The 17867-nt window shown below is 44.4% G+C and overlaps 1 protein-coding gene across 5 annotated transcripts in view; it reads left to right on the forward strand.

Annotated features, from left to right (window-relative positions):
- Positions 1-17867, forward strand: part of ASAP1 (ArfGAP with SH3 domain, ankyrin repeat and PH domain 1) — a 306096-nt gene that overhangs the window by 134091 nt on the left and 154138 nt on the right. For all 5 annotated transcript variants that reach the window (XM_075920136.1, XM_075920137.1, XM_014573856.3 and 2 more), the window contains one exon: positions 14896-14968. In XM_075920136.1, the coding sequence (XP_075776251.1) occupies positions 14896-14968 (73 nt within the window). The remainder of the gene's footprint in view (positions 1-14895; positions 14969-17867) is intronic.

The following is a 17867-nucleotide window of genomic DNA, read 5'->3' on the forward strand; positions in this document are numbered from 1 at the left end:
GGCAAAGGAAGCTAATCTCATTTTACACAACAGTTGTGCCGTAATGTTCTGCTCTTCTGCCTTTTCTGAAAGTGAACACCTATGAATATCACTGCTACATGCTAAACCTGAGCCTCACTAGGCCTATTGATTGTTGTGTTTATTTGGTATTTTATAAAAGTAAGTCCGTGATTGAGTGTGTATGCTTCCACAGAATATATGCCTTTAGTCCTAAATTATGGATAAATCTGTCTTTAAATCTACTTCATAAGAACGCAAGAATGGCCGTACTGGGTCAGACCAAAGGTCCATCTAGCCCAGTAGCCTGTCTGCCGACAGTGGCCAGCATCAGGTGCCACAGAGAGGGTGGACCAAAGACAATGATCAAGTGATTTGTCTCCTGCCATCCTTCTCCAGCCTCTGACAAACAGAGGCCAAGGACACCATTTCTATCCCTTAACTAATAGCCTTTTATGGACCTAACCTCCATGAAATTATCTAGCTTCTCTTTAAACTCTGTTATAGTCCTAGCCTTCACAGCCTCCTCTGGCAAGGCGTTCCACAGGTTGACTACGTGCTGTGTGAAGAAGAACTTTCTTTTATTAGTTTTAAGCCTGCTACCCATTAATTTCATTTGGTGTCCTCTAGTTCTTCTATTATGGGAACTAATAAATAACTTTTCTTTATTCACCCTCTCCATACCACTCATGATTTTATATACCTCTATTATACCTCCCCTTAGTCTCCTCTTTTCTAAACTGAAAAGTCCCAGTCGCTTTAACCTCTCTTCGTATGGGACCCGTTCCAAACCCCTAATAATTTTAGTTGCCCTTTTCTGAACCCTTTCTAAGGCCAAAATATCTTTTTTGAGGTGAGGAGACTACATCTGTACACAGTATTCAAGATGTAGGCGTACCATAATTTTATACAGGGGCAGTAAGATATTCTGTGTCTTATTTTCTATCCCTTTCTTAAGTGGAATATAAGGAGTGCTTGTCTGCTTCTCAGTCAGGTGCCGGGTCAGTGTGTGGCTCCCAACTGATTTTTCTGTTGGTCAATGATCCTGACTCAAAAAAGGTTCCCCACCCCGTTCTGAAGGAATATGTCCCCCTTACAGCTAACTGGAAGTGGGTAGAGACCCTTGGTGTGTCCATGTAAATACCATTACTCTGTTTTGTTTAGGTTTGTTCAATATTCAGCTGATGGAGTGGTGTTTTGCTCATTGTAATCAACTTGGCTGGTGTTGGCTCACAAATTGTGTTTTAATATTAATTGCAATATCTGTAATTGTGGGAATACGAAAGACTGTGCTTAACATGGCTCAAAAGAGGGAAACACTCTAACTTGAAAAAATGAGACTCTGGGTGTGTGCATTTAGATACAGTTTGCTCCTGTTTGCTTAGATTTGTTAGAGTCCAGACTAGACCCAGCAGTCTGCTGCCAGGAGACTGGGAGCAGAGCCTAGTACAGCTGGCTGCCACCAGAAGGCCAAGAGCACAGCCTAGCCAGCAGCTGCCAAAGGACTGGGAGTGGCTGCTGGCCCACTGATTGGAACTGGTGGCTAGAATTGGAGGGAGAGCCTTTACCTTCCCTGGTCTGGCAAATTCTTTTTTTCATGATTGGTCTGGTCCTGAGGGTGTCGGATCAGGGAGGTCAAATCTGTACAAAGACCAAATGAACAAAGAAATGGCTGGCATGCAGGGCAAACCATTTTTGAAGTTTGGAATCCAGGAAGATTGCAACTAGTAACAGGATAATCTGATGGGGGCTTTGATCACCTGACAAGGCTGATCAGGAAGTCACTTGACAAAGGGGGATGGAAGTTGTAAAAGGGAAGTGGTGATCTATCATCAGCCACTTCAAAAGGAAGCTTGGACAAAAGAGAAGAAAAAGCGGCATGCTTTCTTGCAGAGGATTCTGTTTAATGTCGGTACTGTCCAAAGAAGGAGATTGGTCTCAGAGGAAAGACACTCCTGGCTCTTACTACATTTAAGAGGCAGAGCCACAGCAGGGGACCTAGTGTGAGCCAGGACTCAGCAGTCCCATCTCACGCTGGCTCCGGGACTGCTGTGGCTCAACATTTTAAATGTAGTAAAGAGCCGCCAGGCATTTTACTACTTTTAAAATGCAGAGCTACAGTGTGGGGGGCTCCCGGTTAATTATCTAATCAAGTAGTCAATGGAATTTCCATCAACTACTTGAGTAGTCGATAAGAAGGGGATCGCTTCCGCTGTGGCTCTGCACTTTAACCACGGTCCATGGTGGGCGGGGATGAGAAAAAATAAATGAAGGCTAATCAGTAAAGGTGTGGCTGGGTAAAGTAGGAAGGGCAGGGTCCAGACTCAGCTCCCCAGGTCTCAATCACTAGCCTGTCCATTTCGCCTTTACCTTGCAAGCTCTGCAGAGTGAGAAACACACTGGGAAAAATCCGTGTTGAGAGAGCCAGGCGTAGAAGAAGAGGTTCAAGCTCCCCGGGACTGAGGCAGGCTCTTCTACCTTGCCTGCCTCTCTCCATCTCCTTTGCCACCCCCACACGCTTTCTTTCCTGCACTTCTCCCAGCAGTTACAAACCCAGCATCCCCAATGGATCAGGGTGTGTGGTGGGAGGGTGAGACTTGCACCCACTAGACTCGCAGATCTGCCAATCCCGGCTCGCTTGCTGCCTGTACGTTCTGAACTGCAACCTTCTACTTCTGTGCAAACTTTGCTGGGGGCAAGCCCAGCGGGAAGCAAACGGCGGGAGGTTGTCTCATTCCTGATGCCCCAATGCGGGCAAACAAACCAACGCATGCAGCTTCGTTAGCTGGTTGCAAAGTCAATAATTTAAAAATTGCAGCAAGTGTGAGGAACCAAAGAAAGCCCTTTGCTTGCCAGTTTGAGAGGCAAGATCTAGGCCATTCATTCTGGGGGTGCCAGGTTACCTCGGGACGCCCAGGTCTGGTTTCTAATTCAGGTCGTTTTAATTCACGGTGTGTACTTGTGCACATGTATTTAAAATGGATTGACTCTGGGAAACTGAAGCTGGGGCCACTTCACATGCCAATCTGCCTGGGTATGTCTACACTATAAAGTTAGTTCGAACTAACGGATGTTAGTTCGAACTAACTTTCATAGGCGCTACACTAACGCTCCGTTAGTTCGAATTTAATTCGAACTAACGGAGCGCTTAGTTCGAACTAGGAAAACCTCATTTTACGAGGATTAAGCCTAGTTCGAACTAGCTAGTTCGAATTAAGGGGTGTGTAGCCCCTTAATTCGAACTAGAGGGAGGCTAGCCCTCTCCAGGTTCCCCTGGTGGCCAACACCAGGGAAACTCTTCTGCCCCCCTCCCAGCCCCGGACCCCTTAAAGGGGCACAGGCTGGCTAAGGTGCCCGTGCCAGGTGCAAGCCTGCCAGCACCCAGCCAGCAGACCCTGCACCTGGCACGGATCGAGCCACCCACCCGATGCCCCCCAGCCCTCCCCCTCTTCCCGGGACCAGGCTGGAGGCTCCCGGGAGCTTGCTCGGGACCGTAAGAGGCGGGCACCCGCCTGGGCTAGTGCAGACATCGTGGACCTCGTCCACGATCTCCGCACTAGGCACAGGAAAGTGGCCGTCTAGGGCAGGAGAGCTACCAGCCTGGCCACCCAGGAGCAGGTGTGCAAGAGAATCAAGGGGGTCCACTGAGACCCCCGACCCTGAGCCCTGAGCTTACAATGGCCGTCCTGGGTCAGACCAAAGGTCCATCTAGCCCAGTAGCCTGTCTGCCGACCTTAGGGACCCAGTAGCCTGTCTGCCAACCCTAGGGACCCTGGAGGGGATGGACCGAAGACAGTGACCAAGCCATTTGTCTCGTGCCATCCCTCTCCAGCCTTCCACAAACCTTGGGCAGGGACACCACTCCTACCCCCTGGCTAATAGCACTCCATGGACCCAACCTCCATGACTTGATCTCACTTCCCTTTAAACTCTGTTCTAGTTCTAGCCTTCACGGCCTCCTGCAGCAAGGAGTTCCACAGGTTGACACTTTGCTTTGTGAAGAACAACTTTCTGTTACTAGTTTGAAGCCTGCTACCCATTCCTTTCCTTTGGTGTCCTCTAGTCCTTCTTTATGGGAACTTTTCTGTATGCACCCTCTCCACCCAACTCTTGCTTTTAGAGACCTCTATCCTGTCCCCCTTCCATCTCCTCTTTTCTAAGCTGAAAAGTCCCAGTCTCTTTAGCCTCTCTTCATATAGGACCTGTTCCCAACCCCTGATCATTGTAGTTGCCCTCCCCTCTCCCAGCCTCTCTCTTCCCCTCTCCCACCTCCTTTTCCCAGTCTCCCCCAGTTTTGTTCAATCAAGACAGATTCCATTTTGGAAGACACGTTATCTTTATTTTGTACATCAAGAAGAGGGGCTAGGGAAGGGTAAGTGGAAGGAGGTGAGGGAGGAATGGGGCACGATCCCCCGATGGGGAGGACTGGGCTGGCTCTGCGGGCTTCTGGAGGTGGAAGCTCTCCTGCAACCCCCCAATTACCCCCTCTCCTTAGATGGCAGCCTGCGGCAAGTGCAGCCGGGCTGATGGCTGAGTGGTGTGATGTGCCCAGTGTGGGTAGTCCGGGCAATCCAAGCCAGGACTGCTTTGCAAGCAGGGCACCCCAGAGAACTGTCTGTCCAGGGTGGGGGTCGGGACCCTTTAAGCACAGCCCTTGGCTAGCCTGACACAGCATCTCCACGCTCTAAGTCCTCCTCTGATGCCCTGCCAGCACTGCTTCCGGCCATCCTTAACCCCGGTTCAGGGTCCACATAATGTGGACATGCTAGTTCGAATTAGCAAAACGCTAATTCGAAGTAGTTTCTTAGTCTGGATCCGTTAGTTCGAATTAGCTTAGTTCCAATTAACTAATTCGAACTAAGTTAGTTCGCATTAACGTTGTAGTGTAGACATACCCCCTCTCCCCACCAGCCCTGCGGAACCAAGGGGGAGCTGGGAGCACCACCTCCAGCAGAACACTTGGACACCAATTCCATTAGGAAATGCCAATCATTGTGCTGTGCAAAGCAGCCATTAATAAACCCATGTTGGGGCAGCAGAGGCAAGAGGAAATGGCCCTGCGAGAGCAGTCAGACACCTTTCACCCTGCTTGAGTCAGGAGCTAAGCAGCATCCCCAGCCCGAGCCACAAGATAAGGACCACGACCTCCCAGAATGGGAAGGAAGGAAGAAAGGACTGACTCAGAAGGGGAGATGACAGGCAAGCAAATGCTGGGGTGGAATGCTCTGTGCCTACTCAGGGCACAGGGTCCAAAACCTGCGTTGGGCAGTCCTCTCCATGCTGTGTGTGGCTAGCTTGGGGAGCACATAGGGTTGCCAGGTGTCTGGTATTGACCCAGACAGTCCGGTATTTTCACCTCCTGTTCGGTTAAAAAAAAGAAAATACCGGACACCTGACATGTCCGGTATTTTCTGTTTTTTTTCCCAGCCAGGAGGCAAAAATCCCAGACAGTTGGCAACCCTACAACACACTCAGCAACTGGGCCCAGTTCCCTCCCTCCTCCCTGCGGGGGCCCCTCTGCTTACTTGGTTCCGCAGGGAAACTCCCTTGTGGCTCAGAAAAAAAAAAAAATGTCCGCTGGCAAAAAACCTCTTTCCTGGTTCTTAAGTGGTCAACCGCTTCCTATCCCTAGTCTGACTCTGCATGCAATTAAAGGGGCCATACTGTTTTGCTGCTGTTTTTATGTATTTATTTATTTTTGCTTAATAACTCTTGAGGTCCTTTTTTTTGTTTTGTTTTGTTTTTTGGCTCAACGACTTTGGTCTCTCTTCCCCCCCTGCTTTCTTTCCCCCCCAACAGAATTTCTTCCCCATTGTTTTTTTTTTGGGGGGGTGGGGGAGGTGAGTGTTTGGTATTGTTGTTGAAACCATCTGGCAACCCTAGGAGCACAGGGCCTGTAGCCCCCCTTGCTTTGTGATTTATATTGAGCCTGTGCTTATTAACCAGCGCCCCCTCTCCTCACCCCAGCTACACTGCCCAAACCTGGGGAATAAACATTCTGGGGGAGGAGGGCGGCACAGCAGAGATGGTGCTGGGGGGGAGTCAGCTTTTAAGCGGGCTCCCCCCAGCACCAGCTTCTGCTTTTCTCCACCCCACCCTTGCTTCTGATATAGAGGCAGCTGGGCCGGGAGGGAGCAATTAGTCAACTCGACTACCTGATCAGGCTTATCTGGTAGATGACTAGTTGACTACTCACATACATCCCTAACTCAGACCAAGGGCTGCTTAAGAGTGCATGGACCATAGATGGACAGTCACTGAGCTGCTGTAACAATCTCATAGAAAAGGAAAGGAAAAAGTAAAATTCCAATGAAGTATTAAAATAGACAATAGGAAACTTGAGTATTACAGTCCTATTCAGATAAAGCCTGTTCTAAACCTTTTTGTTACCTAATACCAGTTTTCTGCAAACTTCAAATAAATAAAAATTTACTGCTTTTATAGATTAAGTAAAGATATATAATTTAAAAAAAATCTGGTATGCCTGTTTATAGTAAATATATTTTACTTATAATAATAAATGTCTAGATCTGAGCTGGATTTAATAATGTGTATCCATTAACTTTTAATATGTAAACATAATCATTATTTTATAGTTAAAATTATAATCTTTTCTCCATAACTTTAGAATCTCAACCTTTCAAGTACTATTTTCAATTTTCCCTGAGAGGTTAAGGGGCATTGATTAGCCTTTACTTAAGACCATTCTTTTGATTAAATTTATATTTTGTCAAGGACTCTTGCAATCATCTCTTATATCTGACAATCATTCCTCTTCCATGTGAAAATGTCTTTTTCAACAGAGTATGATAAAGGAGTTTTATACTTCCTTCTCCATACACAGGCTGGTTTATGTGCTTTGTATACCATTCTATGTTAGACTATAAAGATGCTATTTTACAATACAAGCAAAATACAGGCAGAACCTCTTATTTTTCTGCTTGCAATTTTAAAATTATATTTGCTCTAAATTGCCAAAAATACCAGCCTTTTCTTTGCACAAGTTTTTCCCATACCAGCGTTAAATGAAATACAGGTTGAACCTCCCTGGTCTGGCACCCTGGGGGACCTGACTGGTCTTGGATGAAGAATTTTGCCGGACCAAGGGTGGTCATTTCTGGCCCCCCTGCCACTGGCTTCCCCAGGACTGGCCCATCTTCCAGCCTCCTGGCTGGCTTTTCCTTGCCCCTGCTGCCAGCCCCACTTCCCTGCTGATCCTTTCGTGTTTCCTGACCCTGCCCGCAGGGCTCCCAGCTGCCAGCTTTTGACCAGAACTCTCTGGTCCTGGAATATCCCTGGTGCTTCTGGACCACAGACAATTAAGAGGGAGGCTGGGCCCACCGCTGCCAGGCTGGAGGGGCCCACCACTGCAAGCAGGGCAGCTCTTTGACCAGTAGGCCCCACGGGGCTGGGGCAGCCCCCTGCCCACAGAGAGCAGGGACTGCTTCAGCCCTCACTGGTTAGTTGGAACTGGTTAACCTTTGACATCTCTAGTTAAAATAGCTTTTGCTTTACAAGTAAGGTGACCTTATTAAGGTATTGCAGTTGTGGGGTGTGGTTTGGTTTCCCATTGCTTACGTTGTGTTTTAACAGGTTGTTTTATATAGCAGTTTTAACATTTAAAAGGAATGTTTAGAAATGTTTATTTGCCACTTGTATAATGACAGAGATTGAAGTTGTTTTTTAATTTGTTAATTTATTACTGTTAATACTTGAGTCTATCTGGGCTTTCTGTAATGTCTTCTAGCACTGTGGTAGCTGAGAACTTCAATGGCTGTGAGATTTAAAGTGTTACATTTATTTGTGTACTTATTACTTTTATTGGGATTAACTATTTTGGTATTTACAGTGAACTGGGGTTAACAAATAGTATTCTTTTCCAACCAAGTTAAACCTATAATACGCATAATAATTTAACATTTTCAGTAATATAGAGGTTAAATTCTGGGCTCAAAAAAAAATCAGTAAATGAACGTTAAACCTAAAGAATAAGTCTGACATAAGCCTCTGGCACCGGGCTACTTAAAACTTTAGCACCAAATTGCTGTTTTAAGTATCAGTGGAAATATTATATGAAACTCAAGTAAATATTAATTTGGTCATATAAAAGCTGCTGTCTGTGAAGGGAATTAATCTCTGTAGACCATTAATGCATAATTATTTTCTTTTTGTATCATAATTCTGTTAACATTGAACAATTCAACATACTAACCAGCAAGGGTAATGTTTTTTATCACTATCATCATCTTAAGAGAATGCCCTGTTGACTTTCCATAGTTCGTTCCACAGAATTTAACCATGGCATCCACATACTCTTGCAATACCAACATACAGCTTGGCAACTGAAGTTGTATTTTAAAATTTTCGTATACTCTACTTTTGGTAATTTAATTAGCTGTTGATATTAATGATGTTAGAGTCTTGGTCCAGACATCTAGCAATCAGATTTCCTTAAACTAGATTTAATAAAATTGCCCAGAGACTGGATGATGCAGATTGCAAAAACAGAAGATCTCACTGGTGAAACGTTTACAGGGAAATAATTACAGAAATAGCAGAGAGTTGGTAAAGTGAAGAATGCTTTTTAAAGGATTTGTGCAATGCTGAAATGGAGAGAATTTCAGTAAAAAGGACTTCAATTTAAGGGTTTTTATGTTTTCTGAGATCTTGGCAAACATTATCTAACTGTCCTCAAAATTTTTTAAACTCTATTTCTCTTTAACAACTGGAGAAACACAGACTAAGGGATTTTGCAAAGGCATCACAGTGAGCAAATCTGGATTGAGAATTAAAAATACCTGGCTTCTCAGTCTTATGTCCACTCCAGTAGATGACATTTGCCTACTTGAGAGCTCTAAAGCAGTGGTTCTCATTATTTCTAGACTACCATATCTCTTTCAGGAGTTTGATTTGCTTTGCCATAGCTGAAAGTTTTACCACACTCAAAATTACTTGCTTACAACATCAGACATAAAAATACAAGTGTCATGGTGCACTTATCAAAAATTGCTTACTTTCTCATTTTGTTTGTATGGGTATGTCTACATTATGGGACAAGGTCAAATTAAGATATGCAACTTCAGCTACGTTAATTGTGTAGCTGAAGTCAAAGTATCCTAACTTGATCTTTGGTACTATTCATGTTGCAGGAAGTCAAAGGGAAAACACTCTCCCTTCAACTTCCCTTACGCCTTACAGAAGCAGGACTACTGGCATCGACCAGAATGCCCTTCTCAGTTAAAATTAGCTGTCTTAACTAGACCTGCTAATTTTAACCCTGGAAGATTGACAGCGACAGCTTCAATCTTCTCTGTAGTGTAGACATACCTTATGAAATTTTTGTTTGTACTGACTTCTCTAGTGCTTTTTATGTAGCGTATTGTAAAATTAGGCAACTATCCAGATGAATGAATGTACGTCCTGGAAGACCTCTGTATACACCAAGGGGAATATGGTATCCCTGGTTGAAAACCACTGCTCTAAGGTATCTATTACTTAACTATTTAAAAAGCCTCATGACCATGAGAAGTCATCGCCTAGATTTTGAGTTCTGAGACACTATTTTTTAAATTTTCAATATTAACATAAAAAGAAAGTCTTGAAAAGGTAGTGAATATTTTTGGGGGACTTGTACATTTATTTTTTAAGGTGATAGACAATGAGTAAAATCTTGTTGCATTGAAGTCAATAGCAAAACTCTCATTGGCTTCAGTGGAGCAGGATTTCACTCATGATTTATAAAGAAAAAATGTATTTGATAAATGTTGATACCTTAGGTTTAACCAGTTAAGTGGGATCCTGCATGGTGGTAGTGGCAGAAGGAGTCAGCAGTACAAAACGTGGAAGATAGGAAGTGTGGCTTCTGCTCCTGATTCCCCTGCACTTAGGACTGCTGGCTGCGGGGTTGAGGGCTGGCAACAGAAGCTGGCAGCCCCAAGCTTGGAGTGGGAGGGATGGCTTCTGCTCCCATTCTTTTTCTCCCCCCTCCCAAGTGGTGGCTAGCTGGCTTATACTCCTGGCTCCCTCTCCTCCCCTCCTCCCGCATGCGGGGCGTCAGGCAGGCTTCTGCTCAGCACGGGGGAGGGAGACTGCTCCTGAGTATCTAATAACCAGTTACCCATTTACATCCCTAGTTGATACATATATTGTGCAGGTTTTTATTTATTGGTGATTGAAATGCATTTTTCAGATTATTTCCTGCCCAATTAAGTTTGAATTCAATAGTGAGATTAAAAAATTCCTTACTTACCTCCCTGCTCCTCCTCCTTTTAAAAAAATCAGTATGTAAGTCAGAGGTAGAGGAAACAGCAGTAAAAACAGTCGATGCACAAGAGAATAAATATTAAAACAATTGATTGCTGGTTATGGCTCTAAAGCCCTAGGCTCTGATAGAAAACCAGTATTTTATTTGAAATAAATGGTCTGCATCAGAAAAGCTTTTATAAAGTATGTGTATGTGTTTAATTAGGAAAGCAATGGAACTGCAGAAAAATTCTCAGATAGAAGCTGATTTTAATTAAAAACTGGGAAAATTGCCACAAGTAAATGACATAGTTAAAAACATGTTAAAATACTTAGTAATTGGATAATTCCAGAAATTTCATTACTAACCATCTCCTACACTGGTGTTTACCTTCTTCTTTTGCTGGCTTGTGTAACAGCTTTAGTGAGTGAAAAGTGTTCATTAGATTGTTTTACATTGTCCTGATCACATTTGACCAAAATGCAGAAAATTTCATTTCTAAATGCAGAAGTATTTAATAATACGGTTCCAGTTACCCTATTAAATGAAATAACAGAGAATATGAGGTTCAAAACACGTGGTTGTCAAATATGCCTTATGATTATGTTTTTGTTTAAAAAAAAAACCCCTGGGAAATCATATAAAAAAGATACTTTGAAAGAACTTTATTAACATTATAGTGTCAAACACTCAAACATTATGAAATGCCAGAATTTGCTGTCTTGTGAATATGCATTATGATAGTCTTTAATTGCATGATCCAAAAGACATGTTGATAATGCATATGCACATGGGAGATGAATTGAGGTTGCACAGGTAATCTTGATTGTGGAATTTCCTAACTAATGGATGCTTGACATTGGAGGAGTACAGTTGCAGTGTAGCCTCTGAGGTCTAGAAAGGAATATCTCACATATCAATTTACCCACCATCATCTTAGAATTTCAGGATAGACTTTTTCTTAATATAAACTAATTTGTGTTAATCTTGAGTATATTAGCTTGAATGCTATTAAGTGTTTCCTTATTGAGATTTCTCTATATGAAGAAATTGGTTAGATTTTAGAGCATAGTACAGTATATAATCAATTATAGTCAATATATAAGATATTTATATTATTTTATATGAATTTATAGTATATTTTAACTTGGTATTTGCTGGATCATTATCTACTATATATTTGAGAAAGTGAGTCTGTTCATGAATTCCTCCTCAACTGCAAGAGCTAGGACCACCAAATACAGCTTCCTCTTACCATGAATGGTTACCAACCAGTAGATCGGGATCTACCAGTAGATCTTGGAGCCTCTGACAGGTGATCCTGACTGGTTTGGCTGGGAAAGTATCAAGTGCTGGTACTTCAATTGTCCCTCTACCCACTGTCATGCTGCTCCTGTCCTCCACCTTGGAGCTGCCCCCCTGGAGACTCCCTGCTTGCTGTGCAGGGTGTGGGAGAGAGAAGAGGCAGGGCTCTGATGTCAATGTCCCTACTTCCCCCACTTCTGTACCCTATCTCCACACAGAGAGAATGGGATGGAGAGAGCTTGGCAATGCAAATCTTTGTCACTCTCACACATTGTGTGTTTCTCTGTCATTTTCATACACACACACTGTCCTTCACTATGATCTCCTTGTGACGTAGTGGGGGTACTTGCTGGGATGTGGTGACCCCTGCTGTCTGGAGCAAGACCCAGCAGGGAAAACCTCACTAGGCAGAGATAAGGACAAACTTGTTGAACCAGTGGCCAGACACCCCCCATGGAGAGGAACAAAGGAAGGTGAATGCGGCCCTGGCTGGGGGGCAGGGCTGGAAGTGGGTTAGTTGGTTGGTGGCTGTCTGGGAGGATGGACGAGACAGCCTAGGGAGAGGAGCTGGAGTTTTAGGGGCCCAGTCTCCCCCATCTCAAGGGGGCCTGAGGCATCCTAGCCCAGTTCCTGTAACCAGATTACATCTGTGCTGCGCTGTGCTGGAGGAGCAATAAACCACCCTCAATTCCACTGGCTGGTACAGTCTGTTTGTGCCATTTCGGGGTGCAGGAGACGGGGAACCCCCAACGTGCCGTCACACTCCTAACCCAACACATACTCTTATACCCTTGACCGAAGACCAGAGCCTGCACCCCAACCCCTACCCTAGCCTGAAAGTGAGTGAGGATGGGGGAGGAAGGGAGATGGAGTGAGGCCTTGAAGAATGGGTGGGGTCTCGAAGAAGGGGTGGGAAAGAAGTGGGGCAAGGGTATTTGGGTTTGAGGTAGAGCCTACATTGCAATTAAATTGAAAAAGTGATCTTGTGGTTAAAAAGGTTGGAGACCACTGAGTTAAAGCAAGGTCATTCTCCCCTCCGGGCAGTGGGGGAGGGAAGGGCTGGGGCTGGGGCTGGGGCCAGGGCTGCCTCGGCCATGGGCCCTCCCAGCCAACACGGGCATTGGCAAGCATAGCAAGTGTAACCCACGCACCTAGTGTGGTTACTGAAAAAATGCCAGTGGTACCTAGACCACAGCAACAGATAAGACCAAGAGACCTCTACAACATGGGCTGGGAGCCAGCTGGCTTTTAGCTCAGAGGATAGAGGCTCCTATACTCAGCTCCAGAGATCCCAGGTTCAAATCCGCCTGGTGGAGGTTACACAAGCAGAGGGCACAGCCCCCTACTTACATATTATCTTTTACTCTTGGTATTCTGTATCTTTTAACTATGACTATTTTGCTTTGTCAGAACTGAGCCACTTACATTTGTAACAGTCTGAATCAAGGTGTATTGCCAGCATGCAGGGTATAACTGAATATTTGTAAACCTAACATCGTAGTCACTGATATTAAGTTGTTCTCTTTGTCTTTCATGGTCCAAAATAATCAATTTAAACACTTTTGTATCTATTCTCTCAGGATGTGTCTACACAACACCTTTAGCTCGAAATAAACTATGCAATTTGTGCTACGCAAATTGCGTAGTTTATTTCTATTGTACTTTGAAATCACTTCTTTTGTAATTTGGTGCTGTCTATAAAGCGCCAAATTTCAAAATGATGCGCTATTCCAAAATTCCCATTAACCCTCATGGAACGAGGGTTACCGTGACATCGGAATAAGCAGCCCGTTATTTCAAAATCTATTTAGAAATAATGGGTTACTTCAATAGATGCGGAGTAGCTATTTCAGGATACTTCTGGTATCCCGAAATAGCTCTGCAATGTAGACATACTCTCAGTCATGAACAATGAGTTATGTAAGCAAACGTAATGAAAGTGCTTAGTATTCCCAGTGTAGCCTATAGGGATAACCTGCATGCTTGCCAATATATGTATGGATTTATCATTTCTTTATGGTTTTGGTTATATGTTTGTTATAATAAGTTACAGTAGGTTTATACTGACAGTTTGTCTGTTACACACAGGACTTACAGGCCACATCCTGTAAGTTGAACTAAGGCAAAGCTAGCATGAACATGCTTGGGACCTTTAACCCAGATATCAGAATCAATGCGCATATATTTGGGACCTTTCACCTAGATAAACAATCTCTAATGGCATAGGGGCTTCCAAGAATACCGTTAAACTTACCAGGTACATCATTGCTTAGAAAACATATATGGTAGGGAGATACAGATGTACATTCACTATCTATCTTATGAAGTTGGGTGTTTGTGACTGTGCTAAATGTATTAATAAACTATATTTGTAAATATACCAGAGTTCCTATAGTATGAGTGTTGCAACTGTGCACATCAGAGAATCACTAAATACAGCTCTGATCCTGGAACAAAGGACCTGTCAACCATATAGGTGGTAACTGGAAATTCATAAGTAATTTTAGATCGGGCAATACCAATACCTAAATTTACAAGGGAGTGGGCCTAGAAAGTTCTAAGAAGCTCCAGTGTGACTTTTAAAAATTTCGTATGCCACAAACTTTTTATTTCTTTAACTTTCTGTTAATTTGGAACATTCACAGAGATGGTCTTTCTCAACGTGTATTAACTTGTTTCATCTTTTTCAATAGGTTGTGAATGGGCCCATTAGAAGTTTTATGAGGTTCAAACAACTGGGTTAGGAGTTTAATCAGAGAAATTGAATTACTTGTACCTTGAAAGTATTGCAGTCTATAGAAGCTTCTGTGTTCTAAATCAAGGGACCAAACCTGAAAACAATTATTTACTTTTCTAAAGACTCTTTTATATGTTGTTCCACAGAAATAATAATGGACTTGTGTATGTTTAAAAATCAGGTTCTTAATCTAGTTTTTTTTTCTTTACTGCTCTTGTGTCCAAATTATTTTAAAAGGAAGAGTCAGTATAAAAAGTCGGAATTTTATGTAAAAATGTGGTAGCTGCTATCACTATAACTCACCCCAAAATTACTCAGTGAAAATAGAGAATAAAATATTTTCTCTAGGTGTTGGTTCATTTGACTGTGTTTCTGATGCTGTGCTGTCCCTGATAAGACTCCCTTGAGAGCTGTCTAATCTAGCTCTTTAATTGACTTGAAGGTGTTGAGTAACTCAAGACCTTCCCAGAGGGCTCAGTACAGTGCATCTGTCATGCTTCTAGATTCAGAAATTATTCACTATTTACTTACAAATACTGTGAAACTGCTTGATGCTATTCAATAACAAGCCATAAAGAGGTGGGTTTTTTTGACAATCTTTCTTTTATTTCAGGCATTAGATCAAGACAGAACTGCACTACAGAAAGTGAAAAAATCTGTAAAAGCAATATACAATTCTGGGCAAGGTAAGTAGTTTTAGTCTTATGTGAGAAGATTATTCTATTAAATTATGTTTACAAAGTTTTTTGCTGTTAATTGCATATCTATATATTAAAAAAAACCTTTTCCAATGGGATGACAGTGATGCCGTTATGTCACTCTGCATCCCACCTGCCTCCTCCTTCTCTCCCCCACCCCCTTCTCCAGCACGAGCCAGATCTCACTGCTTCCCCTCGCCACTTGGAATTACTATTTTAAACCAAGCCCCTATTCCCCTTCTTCACCCGCACCCCACAGGATTTTTAATGCCAAGAAACATGGCACAGTAGCTGGCAGACCCTACATTACTGCTGTGAAAGCCCAGGGGCAGAGGGAGGGTATGGTGTTTGGGTCAGCAGCCCGGGGACAGGCTTTAGGAGCAGGGCTCCCAGCTGGGCTTACGTGCCAGCAGCGGCCTCTTGGGGGATCCCCTATTGCCAGGCTGTAGGGGAGCCGGAACACGGTGCCCAACTGCCCAGAGTCTGGCTGCTCCCGCAGAGTGTCATCACCTCCCCCGTGGCTGCCAGAGCACCCCTGAACTGCCCAGGGGATCCGCTGCACTGACCTATCTGCTCCTTTCCTTCTGCTCCTGGTGGGCAGATAGGCAGCCCTGGGCTCTGCAGGCAGGGCTGGGGCAGTGAGCAGCACAGGCAGGACCGTATGAGGGAGATGTCGGGACAGTGGCCCCCTGCACTGCTGCTTTCCCCACTTCAGCAGGCTACAATATCCCAGAGTGCTGCGTGTACACGGCATTACCTGTGCTCACTGCGCCACATGCGGGACAGGCACTGCTGTGCTTTCCCGGCCACTGCTGTTAGAGCCAGGCCTGGTGCGCAGTGTGGCTAGGAGAGAGGGAGTTTAGGGTTGGGGCGGGAGAAGGGACCCTGGCTCGTGGGGAAGGGCTCCAGGCTGGCGGGGAGGGGCGGGAGAAGGGGTCCAGGCTGGCGGAGGTGGGGAGGGAGAAGGGGCCCTAACTGGCGAGGGAATGGAGAAGGAGCCCGGGCCGGCTGGAGGAGAGGAGAGAGAAGGCACCCTGGCTGGTGGGGGATGGGAGAAGGGACTCGGGCTGGCAAGAGGGCAGAGGGAGAAGGAATCTGGGCTGGCACGGCTGCAGCCTGGCCATCCCGAGTGGCCGGTGTGGGGAGAGCTAGGGTTGGTTACTTAAAGAATAGGTGATGCCTGCCTCTCCCAGAGTACTTGTTGCTGCTCTCCAACACCTCATTGGAACCAATATATTTCAAGGAAGTACTCCTGATATTTTTCCTCCAAACTTCCCTATTGAACTGATCCTGTCTACCTGAGAGGGCAGAGAGACTTTGTCATTCTGGGCTACCATGAAATCTAACTATGGGTACATTCTTGATTCCACTGGAACTGCAAAGCAGTTGACCAGAGGAGTTTTGTTACAGCAAGAAGCTGAATCCTGGATCAAGCTTACCACATGAAATGAGAGACTATTAACTTCTTCACTATCAGAATTACCCTTTTGTCAAAGCTTTACAACATTTATAATCTTACGTCATCACTCACTGTCTTGTATAAAATAATAATGTACAGAAAATGAACGTTATTGGTCCGCACTAGACCAGGCAGGTCAGCTTAAGGTAAACCATCCAGCTACACAAAATGCATAGCTATATTTGGCTTACCTTAACTGCAGGAAGCCAATGGGAGCTCAGACTCCCAACGGCTTCCCTTATTCCTCGTGAAATTAGGAGTATACGATGCCAGTGGGAACTGCCCTCAGCATTGGATTTGGGGGGGTCTGCACTAGACCAGCTAAATTGAATGCTAGAAAATTGACCTGTGGAAGGTCGATTTTCTCCGTAGTGTAGACATATCCTGTATCTTGTCAGGGAGGAGAGGTGATATTTGCCATTTTTTGCCCCTTAGGAGGAGCTTCAGTACAGTACAATAAAGGCTAGAATTCAAATATTTTGTCATTTGAGGTCTGTACTTTGCAAAATTTCCATTAATACGTGCGTCAGTATCATTAATAAATTTGTAAAGGTCCTCAGTGAAGCAACATATCAGATTCTGAAGAGGTTGTGACACAAGTAGATGCAGATTGAGTTTCAAAAATGCTTGTGCTGAGCCCAGCGGGACCGACTGCTCTGTCCCTTTCAGAATGCAGACTGGTGGGGGAGGGGCGGGGGGTTGTCCTGAGACCTAGCAGGGGACCAGAGACTGAACCAAGGTTTTTGCATGTTGGCTCCTCTCTGTCCCTGTTAGAGTGCAGAGTGGCAATGGAAGGGATGGGGGAGAGATCAAATTGTTGATAGTGCTACCTAATAAGCTCCTGCTTATCGGGTAGTTGACTACTCGACTACTTGTTCACATCCCTAGCACATATTGGCTTCTGCTGAGCCGATGATATATTCAGGGAACCATGGGGGAGAGGCAACTCCATATGCAAGGCAGCTCCCCGTGCAAACCAGCTTGCGCCGAATCAACTGTCTCCCCCCCCCCCCTTGCCTCTGTATCGAGGGAGGGAAATGGGAGCCAGTACTTAATAAAAAGATATTAGATTAAATCTATCTAAAGCCAATGCTCCATGAGCACCAGCTCCCACCTCCTGCCCCTCCCCATTTCAACAGATATATGTTTACACAAATGCATTTTAACATCCCTAACTATAGTCCGTAAACATAAGGAAAAGTTATATTCAGTGTTTTAACCCATGTTTATCTCCTTGTATTAGAGATAGGGTGGATGGGGTAATATGTTTTATTGCACAACATCTGCTAGTGGAAGGGACAAGCTTAAAACCATCCTTAAAAGCTTCTTTCTTTCACTAACATAAATTGGTCCAATAACAAGGTATTACCTCACCCACCCTGTCTCTTTTCTATAGAAAAGTTGGCTTATACAGCATGAAGAAAAATA

This window comes from Pelodiscus sinensis, chromosome 2, assembly GCF_049634645.1.
Source record: "Pelodiscus sinensis isolate JC-2024 chromosome 2, ASM4963464v1, whole genome shotgun sequence".
Taxonomy (NCBI): Eukaryota; Metazoa; Chordata; order Testudines; family Trionychidae; genus Pelodiscus; species Pelodiscus sinensis.